Consider the following 25,583-nt stretch of genomic DNA (forward strand, 5'->3'; position numbering starts at 1 on the left):
CCTAGTCGGCGAACTTTCCCCTCAGGGCGTCTTGGTAAGTAGCGGCGACGTTGGTGAGCCTAAAGGGCAGAGCCACAACTCCTGGAGTTTTCCTGAGCAGCCTCTGATAGATTTGGATTAGGGGCTGGTCGGCGCTTGAAACCAAAGTGTCTAGGGTTGATTTGGCGATGGACTAGGCAATCGACAAGCTTTAGACCAACCCGATCGATGGACTCGATCAGATCATCGCTGTTGATCTACCTCCTCTGGTAGCGAGGATGCGAAGCAGCGAGTTGCTGATGAAGGCAACCTTAGAGGTGGTTCTGAGATTGGATCTGTAGTCACAGGTGTGGGGATGATCGACGTAGAAACAATCTGCGCTGGCTCAAGGAGCTCTCCGACTCCAGTCGGCGTTGATGATCCAGGAGATCAATCCGATCGTGAAGATCAGGCTGGGCTACGAGAGGAACGAAGACCTATGGAAAAAGCCATCTTGTTCGACAAGGAAACAGCACACAAGCCCCTACCTGGCGCGCCTAATTGTCGATAGCGACAGTCCTCCGAGGGGAATCCCACGAAGGTAGATTGATCGGTAGAGGAGCGTGAGATCAAGAATAAGAAGGCAACAGAGACACACGAGTTAGACAGGTTAGGCCAGTCAATATGACGTAATACCCTACTCCTATGGTCTGTTGGTTTGTATTAGCTATCATATGATATTGCATAAGTTTAGACGGGGTCCCTGCCCGCCTTATATAGTCCAGGGAGCAGGGTTACAAGTCGGTTAGATCTGAGATATAACCGAAAAGTAATAACTGATTACAGGAATCTTGGGATCATACATATCTTAACAGATCTCATAGTATCTTCAGGATATCTTCCAGATGTCTTGCGGAAGGCGCCGACCAAAGTCATGCCCCGCAAGGCTTCATCTTGTGGGCTAGGGCCGCCCCTGAGGGCGTAGCCCATGTGGTCTGCCGTGGGTATCCGGGGTCATACCCCCCACACTGATAGCCCCAGGACCTCTCCAACTCTTCCCTCTCTCACTCCCTATATTATTCTAGCTAAAGCCTAGGTAGGAATGAAGCTCTTCTTCTCCTCTTGCTTTCTTGTTGTGTGTGTTGTAGAGGGGGGTTGCCCCTCTATTTATACAAGAAGGAGAGGCTGTGTTGTGGCTATCCTGGTGTGATGTCCATGCACCACCTTCTTCTACATGGAGGCATGCCACTGCCAGAGCAAGGGGTGGCCGAGAAGCGCCGGTGGGGGATCGCCCGCCCCTAGGCGTTGGCCACCCCCAGACCAAGCCTCCTCACCACTGCCTTCGCGCGGTGGGTTGTGGGCTAGACCTAGGGCTGCTCCTTGGTCGGTGTTGCACCCAGTTGAGTTGAGTTGATGAGCGTCTTGGTTGTTCCTTTGCGCAAATCAGCGTCAGAAAGCGCCTTCGGTGAAATCTTTCATGCATTTTTGTTTGTGTCCTGCAAAACAATATTCTCCAAATACATATGGAACTAGGTTAATAGTAAATGCCTATGTGTATAAGATTGCCAACTTCTCCTCTTTTTGTGTCTTAATTGGTGGCCGGATTTTATCATTAAGGACCGCCAACAGGGTCCATTAGAAAGCGGAGGACAGCTCATTCCCCACTCATTGTCTCTGTTCGGACATCTGGTGGACCATTCGCGGATCCTAGCGGGCACTCCGTTGGTTCCGTGACTTAGAGAATTTGATCCAGAGATTGGGATCTTTAGCATTGGGGCCAAATCTTATTATCTAAGAGATAGACCATCACTTAGAGAGAGATCGATAACATTGGTTAGCATCTTTCGAACAACACTCTCTTGATGTTGATTTCTGCTTGACTGACTTTGACTTCGGGTTGAATTCGGTTGACTTGAGAGAATTGATATGGTTGATTGGAGAATTTGGATTCCATGTCTTCATACAAAGCACCATGGATCTTTACATGAGAACGATATATAAGGCATTTTACAAACGTGTCATTGAGAGTTTTAGTTGGAATGACTTCGGGTCATGACACCTTCTGTAGTAGTGTGAAACCAAAACGATTACCATCAATTAGGGCATGAAAACCATAATTGCCCAACATCAATCATCATTGTGAACTCACATAAATAATGTCGCTGCAAAACACAAGATAGTTACAATGATTGTATCTTAATTAATTGCCAAAACCAAATTAGGGGTCTAGATGCTTTCAACCACCATTATTTCTTGATAGAACACATTAACTTTTGTGGTCTTATTGTACTTTACTTGCTTATCCATTGCAATCTCCTCTTCTTAGTGTGAGACAAGATTATTGAGATCACCATCTCCACATGTAAATATTTCGGGCATATCCCCACAAGTTAATTAGGTTGTGTTTGGTTCAACTTGTGAAAAGTGTTTGTACAACCAAAAAGCAGAATAACCAAATGGGTGGAATATGAAGCTGCATGCTTTTTCAGAACCACTAATTTCACATAATATAATTTTTGTAGCACCTTGGACATTGCTTCCCACTTCCAACTTTCGGCTTTGCCAAATAGGTGAAAATAGAGAGATCTTTGGCAGCTGTTTCAAGGAAGATAGAGAGAGGGGATAAGTTCCATAGTTGTTTCAACCAAATATAGTTTACAACTTTTCTATAACGCATAGCTCGCGATAGATTTTAAATAGCTCATGCAGCTCACAACTTTTACACAATTCACAGCTGAATCAAACAAACCCTTAATAATGTTGTTTCAAAAGCCAGCCCATCCAGAGACTAAGCCTCGAGCGGGCTCATCTTGAATGAGGAGCATTAACTTTTTGCTTGTAGCATGATTCATCTAAAAATTCCAGGAAGTCCTTATAGAGTGACATGGCCGAGATGTTAGTGAGAAAGGGTCAGGTAGTTCGAGTATCCTTGATAGACTATCAAGAATATGTCAATCAAGAGATTCCTGGAGAAATACCATGTTTATGCAGTGTGTCAGGGATAGAATGCATGGTAATCCGCCGCCAGCCGCCACTGTCAGTAGAGCGAGAGGAATATAGGAGAGGCTAACTAAAGGATCTATAGAACCTTTATCTCTTCTCTATCTATATATTATATTATATATATATATATATATATAATAGAACTAGTACCCTGTAGCTGGCTATAAAATAACTTATTCTATAGCCACTTTGAGTTACGATAATTACTATATTAATTTATGAGATTATAGCAACTCCTTACTAAGTGGTTTACTATAACGTTATGGTAAATATCCTCATGTGTTATAGTAACTCAACTATCGTAAATATGTATTGACATTATCATAAATTAGTATATAAAATTATCGTAAATGGAGGTGGCTACAGAATAACTTATTTTGTAGCTGGCTACTGAATATACTCTGCCTATATATATATATATATATATATATATATAAAAGGATTGTCAACGTCCACCCGGTAGTACCAAACACCCCTCGACATAGGTCCACCTGGCAGTACCAAAAACTTCCCATATAATCGCTTCCCTGCCGGCGCAACTAAAGGAAAGAAACCCTGAATGCCTCTGGTTTTTTTTTCACTGTGCATGCAAAGAAACCTAGGCTGCGGTGGAGGGAAAAAAGTCCACCAGAGATGCCGTGGGCTGTAGCAGTTCAATATGGAAGGCAATGCCGTGCTTGAGGAGGGAAAAAGAAAATTAATATGGAAGGCACAATGCCCATGATTGACTGATTGAGGATGGGAAAAAATTAATCGCACGTCGTCACAATCTAAACCATGTCGTCGCCCCTCTCGCCACCACCTTCCTAGGAATCGTCTGTGTATGGACATCGTGGCCCCGCTCCCCCAATCGATCCCCCCCCCCCCCACACACACACACTGGGATGGGCGTCAAGCGGCCGTCGGTAAGAGACATGCCTCCGCTTCTAAATTAGCCGCTACCACTATTGCTGTCGCCAGGGATGACGATGCCTCTCACCCTCACGTCGTTCTCCAACTGCAGTAGTCATCCTTCTCTCTTTGTTGGACACCTCATCTCTAGGTCTTCTCGCCTTTGCTGTCATCATGATTCCTCTTACATCCGTTGTAAAGAGCAATTTGTTCTAGGATTTGCTGGTTCTTGTGGATTTATTTGTTCAGATTTATTTGTTGCATTCAAGTGATGGTATGATGGTGGAGCCATGATTTTGGTACTTAGGATTGTAGTCCATGAATATATATATTATTGGTCTTACCTTTGGTGTGTGAACCATTTGATATATTATGTATGCAAAAATGAGAGGATTGTGGGACATGGATGTGTGTATTATTAGTCTTACTTTTGCATCGTTGTCTAGAAATTTTGAGAAAAAAGGGGTGATATGGCAATAGGTGCCCAATCAGTCCGGTTGGAGGGAACCTGGCCAGGCTTGAATGACCTAATCAACTCCTATAAAAAAAATGATGAATGGCAACAAATAGAATGATGCGAAGATTATTACACTCAAGCACACCAATTTAATGGCAACAAATAGAATGACGTGAAGATTATTACACTCAAACACATCAATTTTAGGTAATTATGACACGTGTAAACTTAAATCATTATGGTCTAATTTTTTTTCCCATTGTAACGCACGGGCACGACCCAGTTACAGGAATAAAAATTTATGCGGCGATGCCGCACCATGATTACCTTGCGACACCGCCCCGTCCGCGTGGCAACCTGATCTTGATGTACGGTTTCATCGGCCAAACAACTAGGCGAGCGTTCGGGCCTGGCTGTATCTGCAATTTGGACGGGATCTGCGTTTCAATTTGGACACGTGGGAAACCATCCGGGGCAGGGAGGTGTCGTACCGAATGCATGGTGTGGCACTGTTGCATAAGTTTTTTTCCGGATTACAGCTAGCACTAGAGGCAATTACATGTTCCTCCAATATTTTCATAGAGAGAAAGATAATCAGTCTCATTTTTATTGATGCAGTACAAAGAGTTTTTCATGGTTCCATGCATGCATATGCCGGTAACTGTGTGGCAGGGACACTGCATTGGTCCCGTTTGGCTTACCCAGAAATCGGTTTGTTGGACTTATTTTTTCAGCATGAATATTATTTTTCTCTCACAACAATATAGCAAGTTTCAGCAAGCTGAATGGAGCCATTATGTGTACGCAGCACACCAAACTAATATATACATCCTGATCTGACACAGCAGCAGGATGCTCAAACAGCTGATTACAACTACAATAATGTATAGGGCTATGAGGATCGGACACTCGTACGCAATATATGCATCCTCCCCTACTTATACATTTATTCTCTTATTATTACATGCATTCCATGTGTGTGTAGACTGTAGACAGTTTTATCACCGATCCCATACCATGCAACATGCATGTATGCATATATGGACGATGAGCCATCAAAGATCGTCAGCCCGCACGACGACGGCTGGTGTAGGGCCCGGTGAACCTGGGGCCACCGGAGCCGGTCTGGCGCTGGCAGTTGAAGTACATGGCGGCGACGGGCGCGCCGAGGTTGTAGCGCCGGGCGAAGCCACGGGTGTTGAAGTTGTGGCGCCTCGACGGCGCGGCGAACACAGTCTCCCGGCCAAGCTGCTGGAATAGCACCAGCACCATCCGGTGGATGCCCGTCGAAGGGGCAGGGGGCTCGTAGCACATCATCTCACGGCCTGCAAATCCAATTATACATTAACTAGAGTTCGAAAAAAAAATTATACATTAATTAGCTAGTCTCAGCGTCTACATGCGGATCCGTCCTAGCTACATACTCTCTCAGTCCGGTAAAAAATTACAATTGTAGCACAGTATCATATTTTAGTATTTTAAGTTTAACCAATTATAGATAAAAAAATATCATATTTATGATATCAAAGAAACATCATTAGATTAAGTATAAAATGTATTTTCATAATAAATTAATTTGGAGTTATAAATATAGATATTATTCACTAGAAACTTATATTTTTTATGGAACAGGAGGGGTGTGAGCCCCTACTGAAATTTTATTTAAACTGGTTGCCACAATACAAATGTTCAAGAAACAAAAAAGGTGCAGAAGAAAATAAACAAGATGATTACACTAAAACTTAGTCAAACATGAATCATTTTAACTGGCACGTAACCCATAATTGCATTCTTTTTTGACAGAGAGAGTAATAACGACGACGCGCAACTATTAAAACAGGTAACCCCTCGAAGATTATTTGTTTGAAAAGCATTTTCACCATGTTGGATGTCACCAACTTTCCTTAGTAGCCTATCCAATCATCGTTGCACTTCTTTTATTTTCTTTTTGAAAGAATAATCATCTTACACTTTTGAATCAACAAATAGAGTTACAAACAGTTATTTTATTTCGGTCTCAATACAAATACCCCTTTGTTCCAAATTATAAGACATTTTGGTTTTTTTAGATTCATAATTTTTGTTATGCATCTAGATGTTATGTCTAGTTACATAGTAGAAACTATGAATTTAGAAATGCCAAAACATCTTATAATAGGGATAGAGGAAGTACATAACGTAATCATTCTTCTTCTTTTCACTTTTATTAATTTCCTCCCATTTTCTGAACTACTGCTGATGTTGTAAAAAAATCACTCTCAAAATAACCATCCTTCAGGATTAGGCTTTTGTTCAGTTTGAAGTAGTAGAGTGATGTAATAAATTGGAACCACTACTTTCTGAATGACTTGGAAAATAAGTATTCCCTCCGCTGTCCTAAAATAAATCAATTCCTAAAACCATCCTAAGTCAAACTATCATAAATTTGATCAATTTTATAGAAAAGGGTAACAACATCTACGACACCAAATAGATTTTGTGATGTATTTAGTGCTACTAATTTGTTATTATAAATATTGGTGCTAGCTCTTTTCTATAAGTTTGGTCAACTTTAAAATAGTTTGACTTAAGAAAACTCTATAAATTCATTTAATTTGGGACGAAGAGAGTAAGACGAGGCAAAGAGTGTCAAGCCTATGGACCAGATTTTCTGACACAACAGGCGGGTCCACGCGATTATATTACCTCATCTAATCAATATAACTTGCATTTTGGTGGGAGAAAGACTTAAAACTTAGATTTTGACTTCAAAATTTAATATTTACTGCCACAAATTCAGAATCATCTAATAGTTCTTTGAAAACAAGTCTATTTACCTTACTTTTATGGACAAACGGATTTACACAATTTGATTGGTTGCTGGTTAAAACATGAAAGTTTGACTTTTAAAATCAACATATGATGGCTTAATCGAAACATGTGCAACATCATATAAGGTACTCCAAATGCATTGTTCCTTGCAGTTTTATGTTCTGTACAATGCTACCATAGCATGTATAAAAAGAATGATACAATTCTCTCAATGCATATAATATATATCATGGTATTTTTTTTCTTATTATTGTTTCCCAAGAGAATTGATCGATGCATATGGTATCTAAGACATATATATGGACCCACAGCATGTATCAAGGATAAACATCTTCACCCCAATAGAATATCATACGGTTTCCAAGAAGTTGGGTTGAGTATGATATAACCCAAATGGTACGTAACTAGTGCATATGAATATGATACTGCATTGATGGGGTAGCCTATCGGGGTGCCATCCATGTACACATATAGTCGTGTATAGAATTTTTCTTGGCCGCCTCGCTTCCGAAATTACCCAAACTCACAAAATTCGCCCGAAAATTTTTAAACTTAAATATGAATTATATTTTTTCTAAAAAAAATTATATCTAATCAAAATATTAGCATGATTTATACATCTATCAAGTAGAAGAATATGCAATAGAAATCATAGAAATATGAGTCTACAGATATAGCACATGCATTATTAGTGTAATATGAAATTTTAGATTTTTCATTTGGCCGCCACCGAAATTACCGAATTTGTGAAATTTTGAACCTATATATACTACCAAACTTCCAACGCACATTATTGCTCATCTGCACTAATTGATCAATAACATCTTCGATTCATCAGATAAAACTAGAACAAGCATGAAGAAATGAGAAAAATATGAACTATCATGCATGATAATCAAGCGGGCAAGTAGATCGCAAGGATACAATGGTGATCGAGATGATCGATCGAGTGGCTAAGATGTTGAGGATGGCTTGGCAAATCAAACTAAAAGAAATATGAATAGAGATTGGCTATGTTTATGGATATACAAAATCGAGTATTATTTTATGCTCTAGAAATTTCAAAATATATAGCCTATTCACATGTCATTGTACTTGTTTCAAAATGGGAATACGGTTGTACTCACCGTATGTATTGTCAGTGGATGCTGGGATGTCAGTCACCATCCTGCTCGAAACATGAAATGGTTGAAAGTTACTAGCATGTGATGTCCATATATACAATGAATCGAGCAGTCCGATCCAAAAAAAAAACTACTGGATCAAACAATTTTTAAGGACTACAAACCTATACCCTATCTCTCTTGAGACATACGTCAAAATTTATGGAGAAGCATAAGCGCATATATATACACTAGCAAAATATATGCGGGCAAAACATGCCAACAACAATTGTCGTCTATAGGGTTTCTCTTACCAGTGCAAGTACTCCCTCAAGGTTGGGTTGCTTGGGTTAGGAGCATCAGGATCGACCATCACCTATATATTGAAAGAATGCTATTCGAAGTTACCGCAAATGGAGTTGCGATTAATTAAAAAAAATATGTATCATCCATAACATAGTACATGTATCCAGGATATCACCAGCATCTAAGTTTAAATAGTTAATTGACATACCAGAGTATATGCAACTCGATAATCATCTCCTCCAATCTCAACCCTTGGCCTATCAGAGACCGCCGGAGCGCGCAACTCCATGCCACTGATAATAGGAGTACCATCGAATAGGATCATCATATCAACGGTTGTATAGAAGGGGTCCAACACATCTCCAATCACATGAGCTGTAACCAAGGAATCGTTAGCCGCCATGTGCCCAGTATTGCTTGAACTGTGTGCAGGGTGAACACAGGGTATTGTGTGCCTTGTTAGTAGTACAAGCTGTAAGCCTGCAAAGGGTGGTGTGATATTTATACAGTGAGTGGCTGACGAAGGTCGTCAGGCCACGAGAAAACAATAGCTATTGGAATATTTTGACGAAACCTGTACTGTGTGGATAGTTTTTGTACTAAAGCCTTATTGGACTTTGCTAGATATTCCCTGTTTTGAGGGGCGGTGAATATTCTCTTGGCAATGTGTTAGATTCAAATTGAAATCTATCAATAACTTAAGGTAATATTGACTGGTCGGTTAATAGAATAGTAGCAAACTTGTGTAGTGCAGTTTGCCCGTTGCTAACTGCTTTCATAGGCTCTTATGCGGACTTGCATAACTGTCAAAGTAGGTTCAAATGTCAAATACAGCATTAGACAATGCAGATTACATAAAACTAATGGTCACACAACAATAAAATATTCTCAATTCTCTAACTCTACTACAAACATGAAGCCTCTACTATAACATTGAGATGACTATATAGGGTAAAATGTAAACAACAAAACACATTTTTACCAAACACGGTTTGCCTGTGTGTCAGACAAACAAACACCAAGATATTGCATATATTTATGCTGGCTTGAGTTGTCCTGCATAAAGTCTAACGCGGGAGAAGACTAATCCAAACAAACAATAATCGCTAAGGGTGTCTGCTGGATGATCCCTGTCCATATATATCCGGTCATGTTACTGTGGATGTAATGAGGCAAGGGAAATTCTAATTTTGGTACCAGAAAAAAATTAGTTCAATATTGAGGCCGTTGTTTTATAAAAATCACTTTTAGGGAAAGTCACAAGTGCTTATGTTAATCAACAGTAGCAGTACAATACTTGGCGACAGTTTTATGGGACCATCAGTTTTATGTTAATCAACAGTAGCAGTACAATCCTTGCCGTACTGGTAGTACTGGAGTACCTATGACAGTTTTAGCGAAAACAGACCATGATACATAGATGGAGAGGAACATAATAAAACCATGTTTTCCCTGCCCAGGTGGAATAGTTCACAGCCACCAATTTGGTGTTCTGTGTGGCCAAATAAAGCCCAGCGTCAACTTGGTTTACAGGGAGTTTTACTACTACAATACAAAAAATTGTTTAGGAAATACTATAGATTTTATTTGCGAAGATAGGCCTTTAAATTTATTATCTCCAATCCATAATCCATTTTCAGAGTCAGGCCTGTAGATCCGCCTCTACAATTAATAAATAGGGTCATTTACATATGGACATCTTAAGGGTCCATTTCTATAAATAGTTGTCACACAAAAACATGTATAATTTTTTCACATGAACTCAAATGAAGATAAATTTTATATCAAAATTATATATCAATCTTAATGTGATCTATATATTTTTTTAGTTGAATTTTTTTATTTGAGATCTTGCTAAAAGTTCAAATGTTAATTTCAAGTATTATATTTTGAAATTCAAAACTTCTCATTTTCTAAACAACCTTGGATGTTAACATGATATGTACCTGAGTTGTAGATCTCGATGCAATCTATAACTTTGTAGAGCTGACCATGAGCTGATGACAGGTCGCAGTGTGCTCTTAAGCTTTTCTTTTAACTAACACTACCGGAATCCTTAAGTTTGCTGAGTGTTTTTATGTTTGCCGAGTGCATTCCCTCGGGCACTCAGCAAACATCTCTTTGCCGAGTGCTTTTCAAAAAACACTCGGTAAAATTAAAACACTCAGCATACATGTTATTTGTCGAGTGTTTTTATTAAAACACTCGGCAAATAAAATATTTATCGAGTGCCAGATCCAGCGCACTCGGCAAAGCCCCCACCCGACGCAAATAAACTTCCCCTGCCCCCCGCTCCCCTCTCGCGCACCCCCTGCATGCCCCTCCTTCCCCTGCCCCCCGCTCCCCTCCCCCGCACCCACCGTGAGCCCCTTCCCTCCCTCCCCTCCTCCCTCTCCGGCGACGACGCGGCCCCACCCTCCCCTCCTCCCTCTCCGCCGTGCCCCCGTCCTCCTCCCTCTCCGGCGCCGGCGCGGCCCCGCCCTCCCCTCCTCCCACTCCGGCGCTGCCGTGGCCCCGCCCTCCCTTCCTCCCTCTCCGCCGCCCCCTCCCCTCCCTCTCCGGCTCGGCCCCACCCTCCCCTCACTAGATCCGGCGCCTCCCTCTCCCGGCCCTCCCCCCTCTCCCGGATCCGACGGCGCCGCCCCCCTCCTGGCCCTCCCTCTCCCGGATCCGGCGGCCCCGCCCCCCTCCTGGCCCTCCCTCTCCCAGATCCGGCGACGACCAGCATGGTGGTGGTCGCGGGCGTGGCTGTTGTGGCGGCCTGGGCGTGGCGGCGGCCTGGTGGCGGTGCGGCGTGGTTGTGGTGCGGCATGGTGGTGGCACGGCGTGGTGGCGGCGCGGCGAGAGGGAGGAGAAGATGTCGGCTTGGGTTTGTTTTTATTTTTTCTGAAAAATTGTTTGCCGAGTGCTTTTTGGGGGGCCCGACAAAAAACACTCGGCAAAGTTAGTTTGCCGGTAGAATTTTTGCGGTGTGCCCGAGTATTTTAGTGGCTTTGCCGTGTACCCTAGGCACACGGCAAAGTTCCCGTTCCCCGTAGTGTAATTTCCTGATTCAAACCAAGTTGAAGAGTCAAACAAAGTTAAATAACGTCTTCTCTTTGGTACCAACAGGGAATTATGCAAGATTTTGAGGCCTCGAGCACGAAATATAGCTAGTGGCCTATATTTGAAATATAAATAGAGCAGAAATGTATTCCCAAATAATCAGCAAAACTAACTAGACAATAAAGATGCTAGTGAGATATGAAGAATTAAATATGAAGGTCATGTTAACTAATGAAGGGGAAATAGTAGAGCCAAAGCCCAAACATCCCAATCCAAGAGGCAAAGCACACATCCTATCCCTGAGATTCTACGTTTGGCTGTATAGCAAGAGTCATTTGCCAACAACATCTCAATATATACTCCCTCTAGTCAAAATATCTATAATATTATTATTAGTTTTTTAGAGTTTAATAAGGGAAATGTTTACAGCATTCGTTTAATTCCAGAATCAACGCGGCTCAACATAGAGCACTGCAAAGATAAGAAAAACACACGCCACCAGCAACCATTACATAAGCCAAGCCAATTTGAACCGGACCAAGCTAAACTACTTGTTTTCGTCCACACCTTTCCATCCAGAACAGCGCAATCAGCTAGGCGATCCTTCACCTCAGCTAGGAGATCTTGGTGTTGCCAGTCATGCTCATGCTTGTACAGGTAGCTCTCCCATTCATCTCCCACTTGAGTCAGCCAGGCAGCTGATGTGGTCTTGTGGCCAAGATTACCAACTTCTCCAGTTTTTTATTGAACTCCAGCAGCTTAAAATTATTATTAGTCGAAGTATGAATTTGACCATTATTTATTATTAAGCAAGTAATTTATAAGACATAGAAACTTTTAAATTATGAGAGTACGATAAATCTAAACAAATTATTCTTATATCACCAAACTAATTAAATAATTAAAAAAATCATTCACATGACGATCAAACTTTCAAAAAGCTCTTATACATATTACCGTTGAATCTCATGCGTGTAAAGGGCGTATATATATGATTCTTCTCAGATTGTATACGTATTTGGCATACACGTCGTCTCTCTCTGTCCCTCTCTAATAAGCCATTTCCGGGTTTTGGTCTTAAAGTAATATTCGACGACATAGCATATTCAACAAATTAAAAGTGCGAGCTAGAAACACTTGAACGCTGAATCCCTTTGGTTCCTTTATTTGTTTGGCACACACAAGCAATGCAAGGCGCGCGTGTACGTCACCACTGTTTGGGTAGACATCACGTCGCGAATCTAAGTAAACAGTGGCCCCCACAGGTGCAGATTCCTAACGGCTGGCCGGCCGTTTTAAGCTCGTGGTGCGATCGTTCCAAGGGACGGAAGACCCCCGCAGCGGCAGCCGACCGTCCAGTGTGCACATCTCGTACAAACGATCGAGACGGCCGGCGCATTATTACCACGCGTACCTGCTGCTTTATTAGGGCCCTTTTCACGTGATCGACGAACTTATCCTTGGTGGTCGACGGTGTGGATAGGGCTTGGAAACAGTCCGATGATGCAAACGTGTATAGGGATCAAAGGATGCTTGTAGAAACGGGGCAAGAGTCGTACTCATCCTCCGTCCTAAAAAAAGTATAACCAATACTCGTTTCTCCGGAGTTAAATAATTTTAAATTTAAAAAAATCTATACAAACAAAAAAAAGACTTATTATATTTATAATACCGAATAAATCTTATTAGATTAATTATAAAATATATCTTTGTTATAAACCTATTTTGAGACATGGTGATGGTATTTTCTATAAACTTTGGCAAACATAATATATATGACATTTAATTTGACTTGATTTAAATCTAGAATTATATTTTTTGGACGGAGGGAGTATGTACGTGTTACAGGCAACCTAGAAAGAAAGAAAGCAAGTCCACCTCTACGTTTTCTCTTGACGGCGAAAAGAAAAATTCCCAGGTTGGTTTCAGATAGACATCTAGAAATGTGTTGGCACCGAGCAGAGATGATATATGTCGGCGTCAACCAAGGTGTCAATATCATGATGGGTAGGATCATCATCTGGATATCCCCAAACATTTCATAACCCACTGGTCTCTGACTTATGAAACACATAAACCACAAACTATTTTTTTTTAAATCCATGCACAACCTCACATCAAATAATATAGCTTTTCTGATATATATGGCTTGCGGCTTTGGGCACATAAATGGTTTGTTTGGCCTTTTGTGGTTGTTTGGGTCTCTAAAACATAAAACATATATGTTTTTGTTGAATAAGTTTTCACTAGGTTTTTGAGAAAAAACAGCTTTAGGTAGGTACCTAAGTTAGTGTGGTTTTTTCTTAAAGATGTGTTCAGGAAAAAACCAACTTTAGGTAGGAATCCAGCTTTTGGTTTTGTGGAAATTGGGTTTTCCTTTCTACGGGAGTTTATTGAGTGATCCAAACAAGATTTTAGGTGACGGTTACGGTAAGCAAGTTTTATACAAGTTGGTTTCTGTAATAAGACTTAAGATCAAAACAACCCTATTTAGGTTTGGTTTCCTAGCTAGACTTTGACAAATTTGAGTTCATGCATGCATGTTAGGATGGGACAAGACAAGAACCTGGGGGTGGGAGCGTTGTGGCGTACCGGAGGAAGACGAACACAGCCCTTTTTCATTTCCAAAACAAGGGTAATTATCACATATATAGATTAAGGTAATACCCACTATCATACGTCACTACAATTCAATTGACAGCCATTTTGAACTTCAATTCAACAACGAATTTGGTCAAACACATATCCTGTACGTATATTTTATTGGGTTGGGTTAAGGCCGGGGCAAGGTTCAACCCCTCTTCCCAGGACATACAGAAATTCATGAATTTAGTTCAGAAAGAGAGCCAAGGGAAGGAATTTTGAACCTAAGTTCTGGAAATTAAATCACAAAGCAACACAACCTGCAGGCAGTGGCGAAGCTATGTAGTGGCCAAAGTGGGCCATGCCCCCCCTTGGTCATTGAGTTTTCTTAATGATGTCTATGTTTAGTCATTAGAAATAATAAATATTTGTACAATATAGATAATTTGAATACTGTTGGTCCCTTCTAGAATCCTCTTCAAGCTCTGCCACTGCCCGCAGGTGTCATATATAGACCACAGTATTGTTAGAATATCAAATGATAGCCTCTAGTAATAAGTTTGTGTATTAGCGAGGTGTTTGAGCCCTACGTCTAGCAGCATGATGTTCTTCATGTTAGGAATGCCCAATTGGGGGTTACAATGGTGGAATCTAAGAGAGATTGGTAGGGGATCGTGTGGTGCTATCCTAGAGTTCTTCAGTGCGTTCTTCGGTCCCTTCTCCTCGATACGGAATCGTGCCTCCCCTTATATTGTAAAGAGGGCACATTGTACAAGTCGGTTCTGGTTCTAGTCTATGGTCCATACACTGGGTGTATAACTCCTTTGCCATGGCTGTCGGTGTCTGATGAATGACAACCTTACTATGGGGTTACCCGAAGCGAGGATTGGTGGGCTTTGGCATAAACTGAACTCGATGGTTAAACATGAGACATCAATTTATATAGGTTCAATCCCCTAAATAGCATAATACCCTACACAAAGTCCTGTGTGGTATGTTGCCTTCCGTTGGATTGCTTTGTTTGATATGTTACAAGGGGGATGCCCCTAGCTTCCCTTTATATAGTCTAGAGGGTAGGTACATGGTTCTAGTCCTAGTCGGTTACAATAGAAGAGTTCTAGTCTTATTAGAGAGATAGACTTTCCTTTATTCAACTAGGTCAGTTTACTTGCCTTGGAAGCCACGCCACCTTGTCCCGCGCATTCCTGGCAGTCCCTGGGCTGACCCATCTCCTTGCTAAGTAGTCAGTCCTAAGAGGAACCCTTAGGATCTTTGTCTATCAAGCCCTTGAGCGCTTCGTGGTTGAACTTTGATGTCTTCTTGAATGTCTAGTTCATTGTCGAGTAGAATCAAGCAGTATCTAAGTACTCTTCTTGAGAGAAGCCATGAAGTGGTCTTCAAACCTTCGTAAGTCATTGGTGTGCACCGCTCAGGTGCACCCAATGGGTGTAGCCCTGATCCTAGAGCTATTTGAAACTCAAACAGGTGTACGGTCCCTCTTGCCATCATACTTGTCGATGTTGATGGGCTTGAACTTCTGTGGGTATGTAATAGTGTTTAGTTGACTGGAGAAGCAAGGGAAGCTATCCACTAATTCATCATCCATGCAGGCAGACTCTACATGCCTGGCATTTAGTCAGTCATGGAGATCACGACTGATGATGACGTCGCGCAGATCACCTTGATGTTAATTAACTTGAGGGTGGCGTGTGCCTCCCCTATTTTGGTTATTGTTCCTTAGCCTTCCAGTGTTGTTGGGTCCTCTATTTGAGGCATGTTGTGTGAGAGTAGATGCTGCACACGATGACGTTAGTCATCCACTGCATCATCACTGTCGTGGTCTCTAGCATGACTTTGAGACGCTCTTGCTCGAGGATAAGATTGGGTTCATTATGTAGTGCTTGTGCTATGTACATAATATTGGCTTTCAAGGTGTTGTAGACCTTGTGCCCTCCAACTTACTGAAAGTCAGACTTGAGGTTGCATGTTGAAACGATCCTGATTTCCTCAAAGGGAAATCCTTAGATTCGAAGTATAACGTGATAGTTCCAGGTGACCATCCCATCACATTATCAAATAACAGTCGATATCATAGTCATACATTGAATACCTGTCTCAAGAGAGTACAAATAACAAGGTTTACTCATTATTACATCGCCACTTGGCAGAATCACTCAAAGCATACAGCAACCAAAACAGGATCAAGTAGAAAGGCAAGCGGACGTCGACTCCATCTTCTCAACCAAACTTGAGCATAGGAACAAGACCTCTAATCCTCCCAATCGTCTCCCTGGTAGTCGTACTCGGGCTCAAAACCTATCAAACAATTATCAGTACTATTTGTACTAGCCACTAGCTCCCATCCTATGCTTTGTGTTTGCTTTGTGGTAGTGGAATGCATGGGTATAGCAAAAGACCTATTTGTGGATGTGGTTTCCTATGTGAGTATGTCAAGTTTTAATAATAATTCATCAAGTTTTCACCCATCTCATCCACACATTCTCCCATCCCATCACACACATCTCACCACTCTCACACTCTCTAGGCGACAAGGATGACTCCCGCTCGTACCTTGCCTCATCGGCCAAAGTCGAAAACCAACACAAGAACCTAGGGGGAGAGAAGAAAGGACTCCACTCACTAATCAAGGGAAGCGGAGGCCATAGAAATCTCCATATCCAAGGATGCGGCTATACGTATAGATTGATCAACTCTATAGAGCGTATATACCTGGAACCACACGATCATCATCATCGGCGGTGCCCCAGCCTAGGATGATACTGGGCTACCTTCCAACCAATGCGATGCCATCCTACCACTCAGCCCTAGGCCACCCCGGAGTCCACCGAAATGCTGAGACTGTGAGACATAGTACCAAGCCCTAGAGGTCACTACGCTGTCTTAGGAGGGTGTGGGCCAAACACCCATGCCTCTCTACACTATCCACTTCCAACCTTGTAGTAGTGGCACCTGTCCTAGCTAGTCAGCATCCATCCCCCACCTATTCAGGGATGAGTGGCGTGCACAGTAGGGTCCTATGATCTAGGTTCTCTCGACATACCAGTCCTTAGGGGGACCAGATAGGATATCTTCTCAAAGGGGATAACCAACACCTCGTGCCTCGATGGCACCTCCATTCTAGGGCTTCATCCCACAAAGACACTCCACCCTGGGATCTCCTCATCTCACATGCACCCGCCACAGGTACCACTCAGTAGGGGATGCCTAGGTCACACCCCCTAGCAAGACTTGTCCAATGACTTGTCATAAGGTCCTGCCTGATCAACTCTACCCTGACCACACACCCAAAATGCATGCCAAGATCTCCCCGTTGTTACCACATTACCGGCACCCAGTGCCTTAACCACTCATATACAATCCCCCACCAAGCATCACATCACAGATATAATGTGTAGTAGAAGTAGTAGCAAGTAAGTAAGCGAGCGTCTAACCTAACAGTGGGTGTGTAGGGGTATAGGTTGCGACATGGTAATGGCTCACAAGCAATTCTACCATGCAACCTATCACAAATCATTTGCATAAAAGTAAAGCACTAGCATCTACATTGTATCATGTCTAATAGGTGAGGTTGGATAGGACATGGCACCTAGCAGGTCATCTCCAAGCTCCTTAGTGTAGTCGGAGTTGTGCTCCTCAATCTGTGGCTCCTCCGGGTCTATCAAACGAGACATATAGCGGCGATAAGCGACTCCTATAGATGATCACTAAGAACCAACAGAAATCCAAAAGATCCAAATGCACTCAACACATGCCTATTATGTAGAGCTCATTTGTAGAAAAATTTGGGCACTGGTTTCATATTTTTCTAAGATCATATGAATTTTCTAAGTTTAAATTATTTTCTAAAAAAGAAAAAGAAATGAAAAAACCAGGGGCTAACACGTGGTAGCACGTGATTGGCCGAGGCAGATCTAGTCGCTGACAGGTGGGGCCAGGTCGTCAGGTCAGTGTTGACCGGTCCACGATCAACAGGTCAATGTTGACTGGGCCCAATGGGCTGGACTTAGGCCGAATATGGGCTAGGTTGGGCCTAGACACATGTCACGCAGGTAGGCGGCCACATGGTGCAGACAGGCTGTTACTAGGCTCAGGGTCCACAGGGTGGTCCATGGTGGACAGCGCTGAGCAGGGTCTATGAACTGCAGGCATGGTCCATGGTGGACCACGTCCATCTCTGTCTCCTCCCTCTCTGGTTCACAATGTGCCGGGTGCAGGCAGGTCTAGGCAAAGGGGCACGATGGCTCTTCCTCCACCCAAGCGATGCTCCTCGCTGGTGGTGAGCTCGCGCGTTCTCATGCTAGGGTGGCTTGGCGGGGTTGCTAGGAGGCTCTACTGACTTCAGTGGGCTCATAGTGAGTTCACTAGTGGCCCAAACATGGTGCCTTGGTAGCTCTAGCACCTAGCGTTGGTGCTATGAAAGACGGCGGCAGTGCGGATCAGTGGTGAGGGCACCAGAGTCATTGGCACAGCCTAAGCAGGGCTTCTATAGCTTCCTGGTGCTCTAGTGAACATGGCGAAGGCATCAAGGCAAGGCGAAAGGGCTCGGGCGAGGCTGGACATGGCGATGCAGTGGGCACAACTAGCACGGCCATGATGGCAATACATGGTTAAGCACCCAACAAGGCTTGGAAAGGATCCTATGGCTTCCTAGAGCTTTGGTGGATGTAGGTAGGCCAAAAGGGTGTGGCTGTGGGGTTCAGGCAAGCCCGGCCATAGTGATGGTGGCACTGGCAGCGCAATAGGTCATGATGAAGCTACTGCATGTCCCCACAGAGCCAAAGGTGGCTCTTTCCCTTCAATTAGAGACACGAACAAGTCAAAGAACTGGTTGGCGGCGACCAAGGGTCACGACGGAGTCCATACCATGGCAAGGTGGGCGATGGAGCTCCATCAAGCGACTAGTGATGGTGGCTAAGGGGGCTAGGGCTCGCTAGGTGTTCAACTAGTTAGGTGGCTAAGTGAGCAGGGTCATGGTGGACATCATTGGCCCTCCTTAATGAGCAGGGAGGCTGGCATCAATGGGAATGGTCGTGGCACGACAGCACTAAGGGGACGTGGTAGCACAGCGAGGCAAGAATGGCCAGCAGTCCCTGAGGTCCTCTACCTTCAACCATCTAGCATAGGGTACGTCTCTCGGTGGGGTGAAGCTCACCAAGGTGATCAAGCTACCTCTACCGATGGGGTAAGGCTAGAATGGCTCTTGCCATGGCCATGCTCTAGCCATGGCAAGCGTGTGCGGGTGCGCGGTGAGGACACTGGTGTTCCCAAGCTCCAAGAATTTGGTAAGGCCTTGCCTTGGCATGTGCGTATACACGTGGGTGTGGGTGTGTGCATGCGATAGTCTCAAGGCGCTGCCTTGAGCTCCTCAGGTGGAAGCTCACGGCTCGATGGCCATGGTGTGACGACGACAGCGAGCAGAGGGGTTTGACAGGGGCTCACTGTGGTGGTGGTGTAGTTAGGGTGGTGGTGCAATGGTGAGGCAAAGCCATGATGAGGTGGTGCAGTGTTGTGCCGAGCAGCTATGCTGACATAACCGATCAAGTGGCATCTCAGGCTCTGGTAGTGTCTCCACGGTAGCAATCTGCTCTGGCGAGTAGCATTGTTCCCTCTTTCCTCCTTCTCCTCCCTTCTCTAGCTCAGTGTGGCTGGTGAAACCACTAGTGGCAGTGGGGTGGATGGAAGGGGGGCTAGGGCACTGGAGAGGGGGTTTTATAACCCGATCTCACCCATGGTGGGTGGATGATGGTAGGGAAGATAGAGGGGACATGTGTAGGGTGATCGAGAGCTCCCGGTTAGGGTTCTAGGTTCGGTGGGAGTGTGGGGGTGGTTGGCACCTCCAATTTGGAGCGACGGCTGGTCAAGGGCATGGGTACTGCTGGTGGCAGGGCGTGGCTAAGGACAAGCCATGGCAACGACATCACCTCACCATGGCAGCGAGCTGGGACAAGTGGTGTGGCACAGATTGGCGACAGTGGCGTGCATCCGCATGCATACGGCAAGTGGTAGGGGCACTGGACGACTAGTGCGGTGAGCAGCGAGCGTGGTGCTCTACTCTGCTCTGCATTGCCTAAATCAGAGAGGGGAGCAGGGGTAGGGGATGATAGGTGGGGTCCACCTTGTGGTGGCAGCGGGTGAAAGCGGGCGTGGCTCATCATGACGCGAGCGAAGCGCGAAGTGGGCTACTGGCTGGGTCGGCTCGGCCTCGCGTGGGTGCGGGCACGGATGTGTGGGTGAAGCAGGCCAGTAGGCACATGCAGGGGTGAGGGCATGAGTGTGCGGGAGCTGGGCCACACAGGCAACGTGGGCCGATGGGGCTAGGCTGGCTTCTATAGCTAGACTTCTTTCCCCTTTTCTATTTTCTTCTTTTTTCCAATTTCTTTTCTATGTCTATTTCTATTTCCACACTACACCTATGCATGTATATATGTGTTACCAACATATATACATTCTAGTGGGGTCCACCAGTGGCTATGTAGGGTTCTACGGTCCAAGCCAAGGGTTGGCAACTCACACACACAATTTATTTATAAAGGTTGGTTTGATTTTATTACATCACATAAAATCATGAAGAAGCAACTCACAAGTTGAATTAAATGTAAAATGATCAACCATGCTAACTTGGTTCTACTTGTGCAACTGCATGGGTGGTTTCCTAGTATGCACACTCACCATGCATGAGTTTTGTTAGAATTTTTTTTAAGTTCATATGTTTGGGTTATTGGAAAACCTAGGTTGTTACAGTCCTCCCCCCTCACAGGAATCTCGTCCTAAGATTTAAGGTGAGATGTACCTTTCAAAGAGGTAGGGGTAAAGCATCTGAAGTTCCTCCCCCTCACATAGGTATGATCATGCTCCTAGTTTCTTTCTCGGCTCTGTCAAGTATCTGTATCGGGTGCTCCTTGTACTCTAGAGTGTCTTGTATATCAAGTGCCTCTGTAGGTACTTGCTCATCTGGTAGCTTCAAGCACTGGCGTAGTTGGGATACATGCAATACTGGGTGCACTCCAGTCAATTCCTTAGGTAGTTCCAACTTGTAGGCTAGCTTGCCAACTCTCTGACAAATTCGGTAAGGTCCTACATACCTTGGCGCCAACTTCCCTTTCACATGGAACCTGATGGTGCCTCATAGTGGGGAGACTTTGAGATAAACATAGTCCCCAACTTTGAACTCTAGGTCTCTTCGCCTTTTATCTACATAACTCTTCTGTTGGCTTTGAGCAATTCTTAGATTCTCTCGTGCTTGGGCGACTCCTTCCTTGGCATCCTTCAGTCTTTGCGAGGCCAAAGAACTGATATCTCCCTAACTTTTTACCACATCAAAGGGTCCAACACTTCCTCCCATACAAGGACTCAAATGGTGACATCTTGAGACTAACATGGTAGCTGTTGTTGTAAGAAAACTCTACGTGTGGCAAACTCTTCTCCCAATCAGACCCATATTTCATAACACAAGATCGGAGCATATCCTCAAAGATCTGGTTCACTCTCTCTATCTGGCCATCCATCTGAGGGTGGTAAGCAGTGCTGTAATCCTAGTCGAGTCCCAATTACCTTGTGGAGACTCTTCTAGAACTTGGACACATATTGTGTCCCTCGATCAGTCACTATGCTCATAGGGGCTCCATGAAACCTGAGAATGTTATCCACATAGAGATCTACGAGCTTCTCAGTCCTGTAGTCGTTCCTCATAGCTATGAAGTGAGCTACCTTGGTCAATCTATCAATAATTACCCTAGATCGAGTCATGGCCTTTCGAGGTTTGAGGTAAACCCACTATAAAGTCCATGGATATGCTTTCCCACTTCCACATCAGAACATCTAAGGGCTTCAACAGTCCCTACCAACCTTTGGTGCTCGGCCTTGATCCTATTGTCAGATGTCGCAACGTGCGACATGCCCTGCAATATTAGCTTTCATATTCTTCCACCAGAAAAGCTTCTTCAAGTCAGCATACATCTTGGTACTTCCTGGATGGATACAATACTTAGAGTCATGACCCTTAGATAGGATCTCCTATCGCAAGGTAGCATTAGAGGGTACACAGATTCTATCCTTGTACTAGTACACTCCCTGTTCATCTTCTCTGAACTCAGGACACTTGCCTAGCTCCATGAGCTCTTGGACTTCCCAGATTTTGAAGCATTCTTGCTGGGCTTTGCGAATTCGATCTTTAAGATTGTACTACACTCAAAGCTCATTCAGCATTCCCTTCGGTAGGATTTTGAGTCAATGGTCCTCCATCTCTTGACTCAGCTCTAGTGGTATGTCTTTTGTCATTAGATTGTGGCAATAGCCTTTACGGCTCAAGGCATCTACGACTACATTAGCTTTCCCTAGGTGATAGTGTATCTCCATGTTGTAGTCCTTAATTAGCTCTAGCCATTAGCGTTATCTCATGTTTAGATGCCTCCTAAGTGAAAAAGTACTTCAGACTCTTGTGATCGGTGTAGATGTCACATTTGTTCCTCATCAGATAGTGTCTCTAGATCTTCAGGATGTGCACAACAGCTGCAAGCTCAAGATCATGGGTAGGGTAGCGTTGCTCAGTGGTCCTTTAGCTGGCGGGAAGCATAAGCTATAACTCTCCCATTTTGCATTAGAACACAGCTGAGTCCCTGTCTGGACGCATCATAATAGACCACAAAGTCTTGCTAAATGTCAGGCAATGCTAACACAGGAGTGGTGGTAAGCTTTTGTTTTATGGTTTGGAAGCTTTGCTCGCATTTCAGGCCTCCACTCGAAACTCATTGGTCTTCTTCAGAAGGGTGGTCATCAGCTTGGCTATCTTGGAAAAGTTCTCAATGAAGCGACTGGTAATATCCTACCAACCTAAGGAAACTTCAGATATTAGTCGCATTGCGGGGTTGTTCCCATTCTTTTATAGCTTCAATCTTGGCAGGATCAACAGCTACTCCCTCAGTAGTGAGAGTGTGACCTAAGAAGGTGACTTCTTCAAGACAAAATTCACACTTGATGAACTTGGCGTACAGCTGATTCTGTCTCAGTTTCTCCAGCACTACTCTCATATGCTACTCATGTTCTTCTATAGTGGTTGAATAGACAAGAATGTCATCAATGAATACCACCACAAACTTGTCTAGTTTCTCCATGAACACCTTGCTCATCATATTCATGAAGTAGGCAGGGGTATTGGTGAGTCCAAAGGACACAACAGTGAACTCATACTACCCACACCTAGTGACAAAGGCTCTCTTAGGAATGTCCTCAGTCATGATCTTTATCTAATGGTACCCAGATTGAAGATCAATCTTAGAAAAGAACCTGGTGCAGCAGAACCATCCAATTTATAAGAGCACAAGTACAATAGCAGCCCACAAATGGTCGCACTGTCATACATGAGCCCATATAAACCTGGTAGTCCATCGAGTACCATGAAGGGTCTTGATTCAACCAACATATAACCAAGATCATACATGATTCAACATACATGTCACATGTTACATAAAGTTCACAAATATAGTTCCATACATTAGAGTATGATTAAAAGTTATTACAAACCAAGTTTAGGTAAAATGGTAGCGGAAGCAATTAAAGTTTGAAACCAAGATCTCCATCGTTGTTCAAATACTGTGCCAGCTCATGATCACAATCCCACAAAAGCATAAGAGAGGGATTAACCAGAGATGCCTTGCCTAGGGCCGTACTCCTCATCCATGGCGGGATAGAAGCAATTCTTATAGTAGCCATGATACATCGTATTATCTGCAACAATGGGAAATAAACCCTGAGTACAAGAAGGTACTCGGCTAGACTTACCCATCATAAACCAAAAATGAAGTGACTCCAAGGATCATGCATGGCATTATAAGTGGAGGTAGCTTAACAACATTTTGCATAAAAAGCCACTAATTCAACTATACCTTTTATAATTTGGTTATCAAGTTAATTATAGCTATTCATCTCTAGATTAGCGACTAACCTATGCCAAACATGTAGTATATTGTTAATGACAGCACAATAATAACCATAGCCATTTAATATTTCACTCTTAGAACCATTCCACTTGCCATTAACACTATGATAGATGGAAGCTCAGTCAAGTTTCTCACTATCTGGGAGAGACAGGTGATTTGAATCGATGTCAGCTAGCTAAGAATTTATTCCTAACACAAACCTAGGTAGACCTAGATCAATAGTCACCATTAGGTCACCTTTGGTACAACTTAGGTCCACATTTCACAGGGTTCGATCAACTGCCTGTACAATCAGAGACAACTAGCTGCAAGGATGATCAGGACTACCTTGCCATTGGGCTCACATTTGGCTCCCCGCACATCCTTACTACCATCCAAAGTGTGCACTTTTACAGAATGGGGCCAGGCCTAAGTTGAGCTACTCGACTTTGCGGTCAGAACGAGTTATCCGGCTAGCTAAGTGAGAGGCATGCGTTCAAAATGACCGAGGACCAACAACTAGTACAATCCTTAATTGGCGCAGACAGAATCACATGAGTCAACCTACAACATAGACTCCGTTTGGCCTCGATTTACAACATCCATGGTTCTTTTACACGATAGCAAATATAGCCAACCGTGGTTCAGTGCCCACCTATATCTCGCAAGTGACAGGAAATCACATGACTTCTACCAGTATAAGCATAGCTAAGCATATATTCAATCCTGGATCTACATAGGGTTAAAGGTATATATCCTAGACAAGGTAGTTCTATGCATCAAGTGTTTCCAACTAACTCTTATAACCTAATGCATCAAACATGAAACACTCAAGTGATGTTTTGTAAAACATGGGAGACTTAGAATGCTCTGGGGCTTGCCTTTGATAAAGAAAGTTGGCCTATGATCCAGGGCACTCAGGTAGGTCCTCAAGAGGTTGCTCCTCACCTTCTAGAGCTATGAGCTAAGGTGCCTCCTGATGTTCCTCTTCTTCTTCATTGAATTCCAATAGAGTGATCCCCTTCGGACGATCCTATATGCATGAGCATGAAATAAGATATCACAAATGCATATATACTGACATGCATGATATGATATGGTGTGATGAAATGCATCCTCATAAGTGTTCTCAACAGCATTGCATTAAGGTGATAACAAGTTACATTTTCTTTTACTGAGTAGGTGCATATCTCTTCTCTAGTAACTTAAACAAACACTTATGTAAATCATTTTCTGGACTACAAGACAGTAAGCCACTTGTTTTGACGATAACTGGAGTTATACACATCAAAATATTATGGTTGTAGACATTCTGGAAAGCTTATGAAATTGCCTACAACTCTCTTTTTAATCATCTTAATGTGATTCAGTAGTTATGTAGGTCAAACAATTCAATATTTCAGATCTATCCAGAGAGCAAGCATTTCAGATAGCAGATTTACGACCACCATAATTCTCAAACCATAAGGCCTCTAACTATGAAAACTTAAC

At 43.4% G+C, this 25,583-nt stretch overlaps 2 protein-coding genes across 2 annotated transcripts; both read right to left on the reverse strand.

The window, feature by feature from the left end:
• Positions 1 to 5,374: 5,374 nt before the first annotated feature.
• LOC136495667 (protein FLOWERING LOCUS T-like) lies at positions 5,375 to 8,932 on the reverse strand. Its single transcript, XM_066491539.1, has 4 exons — positions 8,738 to 8,932; positions 8,538 to 8,599; positions 8,248 to 8,288; positions 5,375 to 5,634 (listed from the first exon to the last, which is right to left on the reverse strand). Exons 1-4 carry the CDS (start codon positions 8,930 to 8,932, stop codon positions 5,375 to 5,377), a joined length of 558 nt encoding a protein of 185 aa, XP_066347636.1.
• Positions 8,933 to 9,860: 928 nt separating this feature from the next.
• Positions 9,861 to 11,341, reverse strand: LOC136495668 (uncharacterized). Its single transcript, XM_066491540.1, has 2 exons — positions 10,838 to 11,341; positions 9,861 to 9,911 (listed from the first exon to the last, which is right to left on the reverse strand). Exons 1-2 carry the CDS (start codon positions 11,339 to 11,341, stop codon positions 9,861 to 9,863), a joined length of 555 nt encoding a protein of 184 aa, XP_066347637.1.
• Positions 11,342 to 25,583: the final 14,242 nt, after the last annotated feature.

This window comes from Miscanthus floridulus, chromosome 12, assembly GCF_019320115.1.
Source record: "Miscanthus floridulus cultivar M001 chromosome 12, ASM1932011v1, whole genome shotgun sequence".
Lineage (NCBI taxonomy): Eukaryota > Viridiplantae > Streptophyta > Magnoliopsida > Poales > Poaceae > Miscanthus > Miscanthus floridulus.

Bases quoted from the DNA above. Each gene is read 5' to 3' on its own strand.
- LOC136495667 (XM_066491539.1), bottom strand. From the start codon at position 8,932: ATGGCGGCTAACGATTCCTTGGTTACAGCTCATGTGATTGGAGATGTG. The intron at 8,600-8,737 runs GTATGTCAATTA...TTCAATATATAG, and splicing joins ATCGAGTTGCATATACTCTG to GTGATGGTCGATCCTGATGC. The intron at 8,289-8,537 runs GTAAGAGAAACC...TGTTTCGAGCAG, and splicing joins TTGAGGGAGTACTTGCACTG to GATGGTGACTGACATCCCAG.
- LOC136495668 (XM_066491540.1), bottom strand. From the start codon at position 11,341: ATGCCGCACCACAACCACGCCGCACCGCCACCAGGCCGCCGCCACGCC. The intron at 9,912-10,837 runs GTGCGCGAGAGG...AAACTGTCATAG, and splicing joins GAAGGAGGGGCATGCAGGGG to GTACTCCAGTACTACCAGTA.